Source organism: Cylas formicarius, unplaced genomic scaffold (assembly GCF_029955315.1).
Source record: "Cylas formicarius isolate icCylForm1 unplaced genomic scaffold, icCylForm1.1 PGA_scaffold_6__28_contigs__length_40554024, whole genome shotgun sequence".
NCBI lineage: Eukaryota > Metazoa > Arthropoda > Insecta > Coleoptera > Brentidae > Cylas > Cylas formicarius.
Window position 1 is genome coordinate 6,611,897 of NW_026844347.1, and position 16,122 is coordinate 6,628,018.

At 32.5% G+C, this 16,122-nt stretch overlaps 1 protein-coding gene across 2 annotated transcripts in view; it reads left to right on the forward strand.

The window, feature by feature from the left end:
* The window catches only part of LOC132703286 (elongation of very long chain fatty acids protein 7-like), a 49,768-nt gene that overhangs the window by 22,218 nt on the left and 11,428 nt on the right, over positions 1-16,122 (forward strand). For both annotated transcript variants that reach the window (XR_009619049.1, XM_060672441.1), the window contains exons 3-5: positions 8,695-8,885; positions 12,646-12,726; positions 14,031-14,193. Coding sequence is in view for 1 of the 2 variants with exons in the window: in XM_060672441.1 (XP_060528424.1) it covers positions 8,695-8,885; positions 12,646-12,726; positions 14,031-14,193 (435 nt within the window). In the remaining variant the exon portion in view is untranslated. The remainder of the gene's footprint in view (positions 1-8,694; positions 8,886-12,645; positions 12,727-14,030; positions 14,194-16,122) is intronic.

Sequence of the window (16,122 nt, forward strand, 5' to 3'; positions counted from 1 at the left end):
TCATCGGGATGCTGTTTTAATCGGTTTGAATGAATTTTATTACACATCTTGTATTTTGTTTTTTTCTCTTACATGTTGCACTAGTTTCGCAAATAACTATTTATTAACTTTTAATTGTAATTTGGTACTTTTCATCAAAAGTATCAGTTGTGTTGTATTTTTTTATCTTTCTATCACGTCAAACACTTATTAAATTTAGTTCAGACATTGAATAAGTTTCGTTCGTGACAAACCCTCATCTCGCCTCAGCACTTGTCTCCTTTTTGAAGTTCTTTAATATAATCTTCACCGCACTCTTTCGCCTCTCCGCAAAATACTAAACTATGCTTTACTTTTTACAAAAAAGGATTCCTCGTGCATCGGTTTTTGCTGAGTGCAACTTGCTAACGTTTGACAATCATTCTGTTGGCTTCTTCAGAGCTAAGTACCTGCTTATATATTATATACTATTGAGGGGAGCGGAGCTAAATGAGGGACATAAACACCATCTCGGATGACTGATTCCCATATTGGTGACAGGCCTGAGTCTCGGTTAAGATTGTTAGGTTGTTTATAGATTTCTATAGACTTTCAGATTTTTCGTTGGTAGAAGAATTGATTATATTCAAGAATTTTAGTTTTATCGAATAAAATGTCTGATTTCGTGATTTTGTTCTAAAACTGCTGATAAGTTTATTTGTTTTAGACTTAAGGTTCTTTCATGTTCTTTGAGCATAAACACTAGCGAGTTCGACTCAGCAAGAACCCACGCAGGAGGAATAGTATAGAAAGTTGTACTATAACTTTTTGATTAATTTTATGATTTACCCATATGCTGAATTTTAATAAATTTTTATAAGCCAATCTTCATTTATTGAATTAAATATGATGGCAAAAACCGAAAATTTTTATAGTTTAGGTAATAAATCAAACACCAGTAAAATACATTTTGACAATGACAACACGAAAATTCGTGACAGTAACAATATTTTTATTTGTGTTATAGGTCATTAAATGCGCTTTATTTAAAGCTAAATATGCGTTATCCAATTGAAGAACAAGTAACCATAATTAAGGGCAGTGTCTGAAATGTTTTCAGTTTATTTTCCTGCTAAGACATACCTTCGATTTCAACAAATAAACGTATTATTACCTAATTCGAGTCCAAAGGTACCGTAATAGAATTTGAACATTATAGTACGACGATTCTTGGACAAGCTGTAAATAAACATCAAACCACAGTGTTGCGCAAATTAGAAAAACACAAATATTTTATAATGGGAGGGATTTTTAAAAAAATATTTGTTTTCCTGATTAATGTACACTCACACTCAACGAACTAAATCTTGAAAACTATGGTATTGGAGCTAAGACACTGAATATCGTTTTGTTAATACTCGAAGCCAATATAATCAAAAAATAAGTGCTATGGTGGGAATTTGGAATATTATTGGCCCATTTCTTATGAAATCTAACCTCACGACAGAAACCTATTTGGACTTATTACAAAATCAAATAGAACGCGCACTAGAAGAAGTTGTTCGCGTACGTCAGGAGATCTGGTTAACGTATGGTAGGGAAATGCTTTTAATGGGAATATTATTGGCCCAAGGCGCCGAATCCTTTGGCCATCCAGGTCTGTGGGGTCACTGGAAAAATGAATTTTACAATAAAATCTAAGCAATGTGATATTGTTTAACTTTTAATGGAGGGTTGTTTGAACTTTTAACTTATTTTAAAAAATAATGTTTATTTTAAATAATGTTTCTTTTTAGCAATTTTTGTAGCCGTATTTTTATTATAATCATTAATTATTTTTTAATTTTTATTTTTTAGTCGTTCCTTGAAGCTTTCTTGTTGCTTGAACCACAAGGAAGTCCTAAGAACCGAGTATGACTTTGATGCTAAGAAAAACATAATGGTATACCTACATACTTTGTTTTGAATGTGTGAAACCTAATGTGCATGTCTTTATTGTAAACCAACCTTTATTTGATATGTCATTGGCCAGCTTGTAATAGTCACGTTTTGGAAATAGCGTCATTGAAAATTTCCCCTGGTGTTTGTTCAACATGTTACATTACAACTTATATATATATATATATATATATATATATATATATATATATATATATATATATATATATATATATATATATATATATATATATATATATATATATATATATATATATATATATATATATATATATATATATATATATATATATATATATATATATATATATATATATATATATATATATATATATATATATATATATATTAATATAATAACCAAAGGTACTCATTGGTACACATCCCAGCATATTCCAAGCGAAAGTTCGTCTTCTCGAAATCCGCTGAAAGAAGAGAGTGCAGTTGCGAACAACTAGACAACACAAAAGGAATTTAAAAAACAGTCTAGCGATCCCATCCATGCTAGACTAAGGTAAAGCTGCCATCGATACTAGACAACTTGGACTGGAGACCTACCAAGAAACTGCACAGAAACAGAACACAGTCGATGTGGATTTCAAAAGAAATTCGCTTATGTTGGCAAATGTTACCGAGGTTGACACATTCCAAGACAGCGACTGAAAGTCCTACGAACAAAAAGAGTAACTATTAGGGTTGAAAACCGAATAGGATGCACAATAGTTCAATATCACAAGCAACTACAGTGCTTTCACAGATAATTGGTTTTGGCTTCTCGAATGCAATAAAACTAGTTGTGCTATTGTGTAACAGGTAATTAATATTTCAGTACGAATGTGGTGGTCCCAGTTATTAGATAATATAGTAGCCCTATTAGGGTAAACATTGATGGGCTACAGGCGGCATTGATATTTTCATAAAGAAGGGATTGTTTTTCTCGCATTTCACCCCCTAACTTTCACTTTGCGCTATTTTCTTTCTAAACGATTTCCACACCCTTAACTCGTGTTCCCAGAACGTTTAACGAGATCTAGGCATATTTTAAGAAAATACTGGCTTAAAAATGCCGCATCCAAACATATTGACTATCTGTCAGTGGCAACGATGTTTGTTGAATGCCACAACCTCAATGGTTAAAAACGAGATTTTAAATCTCGCGCAGACGCATGTGGAATAGAAGTTCTTAAAATTTTTTTCATAGTTGCCTCATGGCTTCAAAGCAGCCAGGACCTGTGTAGAAGTACGACATAATATTATTGTATAATACTGTCATTGGCGTTTTAGTTTTTTTTTTTGAATTTAATTAGCTTCAAATTACTTTTATCAACAAGATATTTAGTACGGGCCACTTATTTACGGCCCAATATTTTTGATCCTGGAATATAATTTGATTTTGGAATGCGATTTAATCTAGTACAGATGTATGAACTTACAAAAAAAAACAACTAATAGTAAACGCATAGCATAGTTGAAGTGGTTGCTGGCCGACCATATTGCACCCCGGAATTTAAATAAATGGCCCAAAAATAAAAAATAGCACTTTGCATAAGTAACAGAAGCGCTGGGAGAATGCAAAACAGATGGCAAAAAACTTAGAACTTAGAAGATTCTTTTATCCAGTAGTGGAACTCAAAATAAAAGTTTTCGAAATAGTTTTTAGGCCTTTTAAGGTTGTTTCTCCAGCATCCAGATACGAGAGTGCGAGGTTTTGCATCATCTATAATTTTTTAACTTTGTTTTATTTATTACTATCACTAAATTGTTACTCTCAGCTAAATGATTGAACGATTCTCAGAACGATATTTTTCATCTCTATTGGTATTGGTATTAAAGTCTCCCGCGGGCACTTAGGCCACCAGATGGGCCTGTTGTGTCCCCAGACCGCGCTAGAGGGCGTCCAGAATACCGCCCCTCCTATAGAAGGTCAGCAACTCCTTTAGCCCAACACTGAGCCCAGATCGATCAGGGCCATTCTGAAGACTCCAAATCTTGCCCACTCCAAAGCAGGACACTTGGTGACCACATGATACGGGGTCTCCTCCCCTTCCATGCACCACCTGCACATCTCTATTATATATATACAACTACATTTATTGCATACATTAGGTTACTACTATAATCCTCGAAATTGATCGTAGGAGCGAAAGGCCTATACGAGTATATCTGTTGGAAAATGCTAAATCGTACATCAAAGTCCATTTTTTAATGTTTTTTTTTTTAAGTTCCAAATGGAATTAAACTTATAGCAGCTATGAGTTTCACGTTTCACTGTTTAAAAGCGACGCCACAAACGTTGAAAAATATCAATATTTTGAAATTCGTTTTTAAATAAATAAATAATAAATATTATTAATATGCTAATTGAGAATGACGTCGACGGTACCGTCTGAAACCGGTAAATTAACAAATTAATTATCTTTTAATTCTATCTTTTTTTTTCAATTTTCATCTTGTCATTATCGTAATTATGTATTAATGACATTTGCCAATTACAATTTGACTCTTCTGGTACGCCTTATGTATAAATATCGTTTTAAACTTCCCAAAATCATCGACACGATTTATTAAATATCTCGAGAAGATCCATTTTCTTTTGAATTTTTTAATGTGGGGATTTGACTGGCTAGCAATTGCACACGTTTTTGTTTAATTTGAGGTTTAACATTTCGACGTGCGTGGGAAGTTGATTTTCTCATAAACGGGTATTAAGAAAGGACACTTATAATTTCACAGTGCTCAAATGGCAGGGCCGCTTACTCTCTGTTATCCGAGTCATATTCATTTCAGTTAACAATCGATAGTGTAATCAATAAATTTTTAGTTCTGGAAATACGCGTAATACATAGGCGTAGAGCTTAAGTTTTTTTAGATTCCAAATATAGACGCTACTGTTTTGGTGCTGCCTTATTGGAACCGTTTATACTGCAATAAAACAAAATGCAAATTCCAGTGTTTTCTAGATTTTTCCTGACTCTAAGTTACATTTTTACGAACTGCCTTGTATATCCACTATATTTTAGAATACCAATATCATGATTAGGTAATTTTTAAAATTTCCGAAAATTGAAGCATTAGATGTTGTTAATGGCACTCACTCACCGATAGTCACTTTAAAATCTTCCAACATTAACGAATATTATTAATTAATAATTAAATTTGAATTTGAATGGAAAACTACTGTCTGTACAAAATCCAAATTAAAATATGGAAATGTACAGCTTCCGGCATATCATTAACGTGGCAATCAGTCATCCTATCTAGTTCAAATCAGAGGTATAAAGAAATTATAATTATGTTTTATTTATTTTTGTTCTTTATAAAATTGTCTTTAAGGTAATGTCCGATAAGATTTTGATTATAAATTTTTAAAAATGGCAATAGGATGCGCGACATAAGCAGATGTCATAATTAAAATCAAGAACAATTTTGCGCGTCATCAAATTCGTGGCTTAGTGAATACTCTATTTGTACAAAGTAGGAGTTTGCGATTTTTTTCTTTGAGGCAATATCAAATACGTCGTTACCCAACTAATAATTTAGGGGAACTAACAAATGCTCTTCGGTAAGCTTTCAGGCGCACCATTGCCAGAAAATATGGCGTTTTCAGCAAACTAAAATTCAGATGTAAACAATTTCCTGTTGGTTTCGTAATTTTGAAGTCGATATTTATTTGGTTTTGTTTTTTGTGGGTTGCAGGTAATTTTGTTACCTGTTATAAGTTTTTTACTGACATAATGAGAATAGTTATTAAAAACATTATCATATATTTTTTACACCATCAAAATCCCCTCCAGTAAGTAAAATCATTGCTTGTACTATTTAACAGCATGTTCCATAAAAAAAAAAACAGGTTTATGTTGTATCTCAAGAACTAATTGCAATAAAAAAAAATGAAGTTATCTTTTTGAATTTTAATAAAATCAACTATACTGTATTTGGCTTTTTTGACGATTTCTGATTTCTGTAAGCTGCATTTAAATATTTTATGTTGGAAAAACGTGCGAAAAATTAAATTGTTTTTTTTATCGGTACATTTGAAGAAAACTGATAAAGAAACATCGTTTTTCAATTTTTTAAATTCTGATTTCTTAATATTTTTTTTATAATAAAACGTCAATTTTTAAAAACAAGACAACAAAACTTTCGTAAATTGGTTTATTTGGTTAAACTTATTTATAATAAATGTTCCCATATGATCTAGACTTTAGTCATGATACCCTAGTAAGTTGTAATATCCTAAACCAATAAATCTCATGGAAATTGGCCCATACCTTATATGCCTGTACTCCTTCTTTCGGATCTTTGGTGATCACCTCATGGCCAAGTTTTGTTGCATATTTGCGACAAATGTACTTTTAATGTTAAAAGACATTAAGTTGATTAGCATTAGAGAAATTAGAAATTCACTAAAGCAAATTAACAATAAAGTATTTACGTGGTTACCGTTCCTGTATAGAAATCGAATTCCTAGGGTGTTTTAACAAGGACCGAATGATGGTTCACTTTTTCCTATTTCGTAGAATTAAGCAAACTATCGCAATATTATTAAATGTTTTAATTTAAAGTAACGTCGCAAAAAATCACATATTTTTATTCAAAAACAGTTTATTAATACTTTCTTTAGTTTTCGAGTCAAATATTCTTTAAACAGTTTAAAGTTCCACTCAGCAAAAACCGACGAATGAGGAATCCAGAAGTTTTGTAAAAAGTATTAGAGTAGCCTGTGGAAGTTTCTTTTAAAAAATATATCACTGCTTTCAAGATTTGTACAGCTTCTTAGTAGGAACATTTTTTCAAACCCCTGATACTAATTACTATATTTATATGAAATTTTTTTATTTAACATTAATTATTTTCGATTACTCTCCATTAGTTTTTCTATATGGTAACTTTTTAGAAATGTTTAAAAATGTTATAACAATCCCATATGTAAAGACGTTCTGGCATTTTAAATTCAAAAACGTCGAAATAGTAGCTGTTTGTGTAAAAATTATGATAACAATTTACATTTTAATAACAAGTACGAAATCTCGTATTTCATTGTAGATCCTACCGACTGCGCCGGTTAACTCGGGTAAATATACTAAAACGTTTGCTTCAATTTACAAGTATTAAATTTTTCTATCTTCGGATGGGAACCGGTTGCGAGAAAAAAAAACATCGTATCGTAAGCTTGTAAGCAGTCACCTGTCCTTGCGTCGAAGGTTACTTTCGTAACTACGCCGCTGTTGTAATTTCCTAATGCATTTCTTAGGCCAACATTAAAATTTTGAGTCAAAGATTGCACACAATCCTACACTTGAATCGTCCGTATCGAAATAAAAAAGAGAAAATCGTTAAATTCGTATTTTCGGTGTACTGCGGTACCGCTGAAAATAAAAAGGGCAACTAGACTGACTACCTTTTCGTGAAGAATATCCAAAAAGTGAACCTATTATCTTATCACTCTCAATTCATAATGTATCTAATATCATGTTTTCAATCATATTATTGATTATTGCATTGTTGAAATTATGATTAACTTAATACAGCAAATTGGGGAGTGACGGTTCCATTGTATTGAGAAGAACTTAGCAATAAAAGCGCTGTGGGTGAGCAATGCAAACAGATGTAAGGCAAGGTCAAACAGCGAAATGAAAAGAAAGCTGACATAAAAGGTTTATAATTAGTTTAATGAAATGCAAAAGTTAGGCAGATTTAAATTGTCCTATATGAGTATTGGTGGCTCTCAATATTTGCACTTAAATTAATTAATCTACCACACTGGCAAGTAAAGTGGGAAAAAAATTCCGATCTAATGATTAATTTTGGTTGGTGAAAGATGTACTGTTTTGCACTGAAGACACAATTTCAAAGTAAAACGGAATAATCTATTTTAATCTATTTTAATCGGAAGTATTAGAGAAGGCGTCAAATGTTTAGCTGGAATCCATGGTTACAAAGTTGTACTATCGTCTGTCTTGTATCACTCCATCAAGTCAACTCAAGAAACATTTGCTTTGTATTTGTTGTATTTGGTTAGTTTCGGTTAGTTTCTGTTATTCATTTGTCGAATCGAGTTGATAGAATGTTAAGAGAGAGATGAAAGTACAACTTGGCAATAATTGATTACAGTCAAACATTTAATGCTTTCTAGTCTTTGTTTTTCTCCGCGAATTGCTCTCTCAGCAAAATTAATGCTGTTTTCTCTTTCATCCTTCATCATCATGATAGAGGCACATTAACTGCATATGGAATTTAATTTTTCCAAAACAGTTTTTTTCAGATATTTTACAGATTGTCTAAAACAACATAATCAACAGCCCATATTGATGGTTTTTGTACATTGCCGGTAACATCGACTGTGGAATGTATCGGTTAGAACAGTAACCGTATTGGTACTTTCCTGTTGATATCGAATTCTAATTAGGCTTATTTTATTATAATTAATATTGGTACATCAACCGAAGGTAGAACTGTAGAAATTGATAGCGGGAAATTTCCTATGTAATGTTTTAAAAAAAATTCCAAATTGCTGCCTTGCGGTGTCGCCCTATCTGTTTTCGTTTTTGTGATAATTCGGATTAAATAACCTGAAGATGGAATTTCCCGAAATATGGAAAAATTGAGCGCTAACCACAAATGGTGTAAATTTTGTGACCAAATTCTAATTAGCTATTTTTTTCAAATAGAAATTGCATATATTGGTCGTGCTAGCAAAATTCAGTTTATGAACGGATCAAATTATGTGGAATTCTTATTTGTGTGCATTTTTGAATGATAATTTTTTTATTGCAGATCCTCGAACAAAAGACTGGCTGTTGGTAGGCAACTTAGGACAATTAGTTTTAATTTTGGGCTTCTACGTGTATTTTTGTACAAAACTCGGACCGAGACTTATGAATAACAGGAAGCCTTTTCAACTTAAAAGGACGATACGATTCTACAACTTAGCTCAAATTTGCATAAGCGCTTATTTGGTTCGAGAGGTAAGTGAGCCTTTTAAGCTTCAGTTGATTCAGAATCATTTTGATTCATTACTTAAGTAAATATTTAAATTCGTTTATAATTCGGACTATTAAAGGCTATTTAAGAAAATTGTAGATTAATAAAACCCCATTAGGTATGCAAGAGGACGACAGAGCGACCCAAGAAACACTTAATTATTGAAAGGCATCGGTTTCAATACATTTTTTTTTCGTCAAGTGCTGGATGTGCCACTCGCGTTTGGATCAATTTATAGGTTTTGCTCATCGATTCAATCGCCAACATTGAAAATGGTGTGTCAAAAGCGTCCCGGTAGGACACTCATAAAAAAATATGTCTCAGGTGGGCCACTAAGACAATTACTTTTCGAAATAGGGCAGAGTGCCCTATTCGAAAAGTAATTGTCGTAAAAGCTTGGGGTAAAACCTTTTAACTAAAGGGGCTAAGAGAAAATGCTGGAAATTATTTTTAAGTTTGTAGAATGGCCGTCAGGAGGCGCAATCCCATTCCTTAATTTTAAATCCCGCTTTTTGAGAAATTGTCTTATATTACAGACAACTGACGTCAACATCATGAAAGTTGACATTTTAAATTTAATATTTGTATTTCAACAATAAAGTTATATATATTTTCCTTAAAGAACGAATCTCAACAATGGAAAGTATCTTCAAAATATTCACAGAGATGGCAACGTTTTTACTTCTTTTACTGATATTGTAGGTTAGCATTTAATTTTTGTTTGTAGTGATGTCGCTTAACGCTCTATCGCGGTAACACAAGTAATCGAAATCAATCCGTTCGGAAAGAATTGATGGTCTTAGTTTTTACCAAAAAAAAAATATTGACATTTATTTCAGAAAATCTCCACCAATTTTTCTTAAGAGATAAAGCAAATACCATTTAACGAAAATGAATGCAATGTATTCCAGCTTTACAACAGTAACCATTTCAACTATCTGTAATATGAGATTATTGCTGAAAAAACTTGATTTAAAATTGAAAAATGCAATTACACGCTCTAGCGACCATTTCCGAAACTTAAAAATAATTTTCAGCATTGTGCAAATTATTCGACCCATTACACCAATTAGTTTCCGAGCGTCTTTCTTAATTGGCCACCTGGTACATAACATTATGGACCCTACTATTCATTTCCATCAGAACATTCCGGATGAATGGCGAATCAGTACTACGATTCTTATGTTTTAAAAAACTTCCAACGAACTATAGAGGAATAAATTTACTTAATACAACCTAAAAATTAGCAACGCAAAACATAACAAATAAAATTAATAACTTTAGCACATTGTTCGATGAACAGCAAGTATTTAGATCAGCCAGGTGATCCACCAATGCGATTTTTGTCATAAGAGAAATAAGGAATAACGAAAACTATCGAAAACATATACTCGGCTAATCAAATTCAAGCCAAATTCAACCGAGACTATAGAGAATTAATACCAGTAGACTGGTGTATTAAACAAGGTGTCTCCCTAAGTACGCTTCTTTTCAATATTGCCATAGATGAGTTAAGAAGGGAAGTACGCAGATGGCAAGTATACAGAATGAACGATCGCGAGATTAAAATGTGTTATGCAGATGAGGCGCAGTACTAGACTATTACCATCAATTAACTTCACATGATTATATCTGCTTCCAAGACGAAATGTATAACCACTTCAGCGTTACGGAACCGATGTAAACTTGTCGACGAAAAAATTATTCAACAGTACATGAAATTTAAATATCAGAAATCTCCGGTTATAGTGACGTTGAAGCAGAGGTATGCGATCATACTATCAAAGCAGCTAGGGAACAGCATACCTAAATCGTACTATTTGCAAAACAAACATATCAGAGTAGAAACGAATTCCAGAATCTATAAAACAATGACTAGACCAATTATGACATATGTAGCACAAACACGACGTGATACAACTAAAAATAAGCGGATGGTAGAGACAACAGAAATGTGCAATGTGAATAACACGTGACAAATCACCGATAGGTAAAAGTGTAGAGCATCCTCGAAAAGATGGAGCGACAACTTAAGAGCTGAATAGATATAGGGGACGAAGAAAAACAGGCAAATTGAAGAGAGAAAAAAAAGACGATAATATTCTTCGACATCTGAAGAACACTACTAGCCGAGATCCCTCTTGTGTAAGGGCATACTTTTCGCTTGGTTTCTGGTGCTACTGAATGGTTGTCTCAAACAGTAGCTTAAACTTGTGAATGTTGTGTTGTGTCTTAATACAAACCATTTCACTTGCGTCCATATTTTGGGCAGTAGATAGGTCTTCCATGAAAACCTCTCTTGCTATATATTTATTAGTATATAACCTCCATTCTTCTAACGAAAGCATAATACTTTCTTCTGCTCTCCTCGGTACTGCTTCTTTACTACTCAAGTATTTTCGTCGCTAACAAACAATTTTTTTAGGTTTTTACTGATCTGCCTCGGGTTTTCTTGGAAGGTTCCACTTGACCTACTCTTTTCCTCTCCCTCAATCATTTAAAAACGGCGAATTTTCCAACTCCAGACATTCGGGAAAAATAGTCGACAGTAAAGTAAAGTCTTCTATCAACTCTTAATCAAAAAAGGCGTTCGTTGTTTGGAGGCCTGCTCTTGTCAATACAACAGTTTCGGGAACATCCGAGTCGTATTTTTCCAAATTTTTTAAAGAAACTTCCTCAGGCTACTGTAATACTATTTACAAATGTTCTGAATTCATCGTACGTATATTATTGCTGACTCAAACGGATGTTTCGATCTGTTGGAAAGAATAATGAAGAGACGTACGAAAAATATCAACTAGGCTAAATAAACATGAAAGAGCCGTAAGACGACGACAACTCATCAGCAGTTGCCTAACACAATCATGACATCGGACATTATTCTTCCAAAGAAAAATCCGAGAATCTTTAGAAATCTCCAACCAACAACCAAACCATCTTACCCCCGACTCAGATCTTTCGCCCACATGGGAATCATCATCAGAGACAATGTTCATGTCCCTTGTTTTGCTCCGCCTCCATCAAACAGTATTAGCAGGTGCGGAGTAGAATGCAAACCAGTTTTAATTAAGCTTTGAAGAAGTCAACAGGATGATGGACCAAATGTCAGCAAATTCTATTAATCAATAACCGGCAGGACGAATCCAGAAGATTTGTAAATGGTCGTTTGCCCGTTGGATCTCCTCCCATACCAGTTTTACGAGCCTTTCGTTGTCCTGTCCATTCTAATCAATTGGATTAGAATTGGATTAAAGCATTCGAAGCGTCTAAGTTTATTTATTTGATTTGTTATCTTCCACCTTTCGTTTCCATGTATTCTTATGGTTGTGCCTATGGTCTTATATACTTTGGATTTTGAAGTCCTTGGAGTTTTCGACATCATAAGTGAAATCAGACAGCCAGTTGCAGACTGGATTTTAGTTTTGATTTCTTCAGTGACGCTGTTTTCTGCTGTAATTGTAATTGCCATAAGAGATGAAAAATGAAAACGAAATCTATTTATTTGTAACGGACTTAAAAAGTCTAAAATAATACACTTTTCGCAATAGGCTTATAATGACCACAAAGGTTTTGCAGGATGGCCAGTAATAATTATAAATTTTCTGAATATTAATGAAGCACTCATTAATTCAAAGTAGTTTGCTTACCATACCATTGTTTGCCATTCCATTTACCATTTAGCCTCATATGAAAAAAAAATCTACACGTGGAATATGTATATGTAGGATTTGATTTATGTTACAGGGCCTCAAATGCGGTTGGGGTACGACCTACAGCTTTGCCTGTGAACCTGTAGATTATACAGACGCACCACATGCAGTTAGGGTCAGTAATTTATTATATTCTCACCCGTTAACATAATTATTATATTAAAATATGTTGACGTTTTTCAAATGGTATAAATGTACGATAAGCTGTTTCTTAAGGTTGTACTAGACAAAAGTCCATTCCTCGACATCCAATGAGGTATGTTTTCGAGATAATGCGATATAGTGTGTTATACGGGTTACTTGAAAAGCAAATGCAATTATTTTTTAATATTTTCTATAACTTTTTTCTTCTCTTGAGATTTGATCAAAATGCTTTAGGCGATAAATATATATTTCTGATTAATTACGAGACTAAAGGAAATACGAGGTGTCCGACATTTTAAGGGTGATTTCTCAAGTGTTTTTAAGGTAAAAAGTTTGTAAAATAACGTTTTTTAATCAATACAAACTGATTTTTTACAACATTAAACAGATGGACATTAAATAAAAATGGGATGAAAAACGAAAAATAAAATCGCAATTAATATTACACAAAAAAAATTAAACTTTGGCGGTCTGTAGTTCCAAAATGAAACATTTTCTAAAGTATATTATGCGACAGAGTAAAATTGCAATGACACGAATCATTAATCAGGGTGAACAACTTAAATATTATGTCGTAAAGTTCAGATAAATTGTAATGACAGTTTTCGATGAATTCCGTTTATCAGTTTTTAATACTTACACAACTCCTACCTATACCTATACACAATTGAAGGACAAGATTACAGAGACCAGTAGATAATTGAGATATTAATTATTCTAATATGAAGTAAATAAAAACTTATCTAGAAGTAAGTAAATATTATTAAGTAAAAAATAATAGTCTAGGGAAATAATAGTAGAATAATTAGGTTCCCACATTTTGTCTTCTATTTCACTCAAAAACACTTTTACTTAAAGGTTTACTGAAACTGACATTCTCCATTATCTCTTTTTTTCAGCATATCTTTCTAAAATTGCTTCTTATTTAAAGTAAGCCAAGAAATGATTTCCTAAATAGGTGTGGATATTTTTTGGATTTTATTATTTTCTTTAGTAGTAGCCATGACTAAAATAGACTCAGGAGGGATAAATTTGCTGGAAATAGTATTCAAAAATATCAGCTTTCCATGTCTTCATTTGCTCCAGTTTTTTTCTAACATTAATTAGCACTATAATATACTAAAATTTCATTTAAATCTGATTTTTTAGTCATATTGCAACTTTTTATTTCGTGTCTCAATTCGACCTAAAGGAACAGCGGTACTTATTTACACTTTGAACGGCAGTATGTTAGATTTTATAGTGCAACAATTCAATCGATCGCTACGATTTTAGATGAGGAGGGCGGTGTGGATATACTACATGAACAAATTGGTCGAACTGTTGGATACGGTGTTCTTCATATTGAGGAAAAAGTACAACCAAGTGACCTATCTGCATTTGTATCATCACACGCTCATGCCGGTAGCCGCTTATGTGGGAGTTACTTTCTTACCTGGTAAGATCAATGCATCATACCGAATAATTTTTGTGAAGAGTACTTGCTGACTCAATTTGGATATATATATTTTTTTTAGTTGTGGCTTCAGAGAAAGAGAAATGATGCTATGAAATATACTTTTATTTAAATTTAATTTTTGGCACGTCTTGTAAGATTTGGTATACAAATTCAACTTGTGGTTTTTTTATGAAACACCCTGTATGTATTTTTTTAATTGTATTAGGCTTGTTATGAGATACGAAGGATGTCTAAAAATGCAAAACTTCCAAAATTACACTGTATTTACAAATCCAAGACAGCTATGATTTTCATGTTTATATCACCTTTCATTTTATGGACAAGTAGCTTTGGTTCACGAAAGCCGATAATAAAGATATGCCGCAAAACCATTTAAAATCGGACATACTGTACTGGGTGGCCAATTAAGGACACTCCGTCCTACCTCGAAAACTTTCATAAACTAACATTCTAGTGACATTTCGATTTATTTTTCCTCACATATAACATCAATAAAAGCAATACAAATTCGAAATATTGTCGTATCGTTGGGAAAATTGTATTATGCCTGCCATTATTAAATCCTAATTTTCGTTGTTTTAGCAAAATATATATAAATTAACTGTTAAAATTCAAAAATTATATTTAAAATGTCAATAATAACATAGGTCTACAGCGATTTTGATGTTTGAAAGATGTTTGCTTATTTGTATATTTTTGAGCACCCTTCTTCCAAAAAACGCCATATTTTTTCTCTCGAAAGTCTTTTTTTTTATAGCGCTCTATATCTTAAAAATGTTACTTTATTAATATACATACCTACATACCACACATGAATATGTTTGTTCCATGTTAGGTATTAGTACATTCGATATATTTAAAAGAAACGTATGAAAATTTAGGAGTTCTTTTCAAGAAAATAAACTACCAAGAACAGTGGATGCTTTGTGGTGAAGTTAAAGTATTATAATAAGGGGTTAACAAAATTTCCATACCTTATTTGTGAGTGGGATAATCCGGCAAGAGATACATATTGGACTCAAATAGAATGGCCCTCTTGAACAAGTCTGGTAGTAATAATGTATTAGTTGACCCGAAAACAGTTTTACTGCCTCCCCTTTATATCAAACTTGATTTGATGAAGCAGTTTGTTAAAGCCCTAGACAAAAAACAGCAGTGTTTCAATTATTTGTGCGAGAAATTTCCAACCAAATCTGATGCCAAAACGAAAACCACGAAAGTATTGTTCAAAATATGTTACAACACTTTTATCGTCTAGGTTGTAATATGAGTTTGAAAGTGCATTTTCTGTTTTCACACTTGAACTATTTCCCTGAAAATCTTGGAGCAGTTAGCGAACAATACGGTGAGAGGTTTCACCAGTACATTAAGGAAATAGAACGGCGAAACTAAGGCAGATGCAGCCTAACGATGGTAGCGGGCTACTGCTGGATGTTAAAACGGGATATGCCCTTAAAAACACACAGTCGAGCGTCCGGACAATGCAGCTTTCTGAGAAAAAGGCGAAAATTTCACTCAAAAAAGTCTGAATAATTTGTTTTTACTTATTTTTAAATTAGGGTTCCACTTTCTTACTGGATAAAAAAAATATCTTAGAAATATCTTTTGTTTTCATTAATATTTGAAAAAAACCTAACGTGATACAAATAAATTTTTAAAATCAGCCCACCAACATTATATAAAATCAGTTTTCAAAATAAAAATATTTGTCAAAAAATTTAATTTTGTAGACCTGTGTAATTAATACTCATTGCATGATATCTCCCATTTGTCCACACAAAATTTGAAATTTTTAAAATCCACATATGCTTTTGAAAACAAAATATTAAAGGTATAAATAAAGGTAGAATAGTGTATTTTGTTAAAAAATTCCTTAATCCTAATAATTAATATCAATGCTTTATCTGT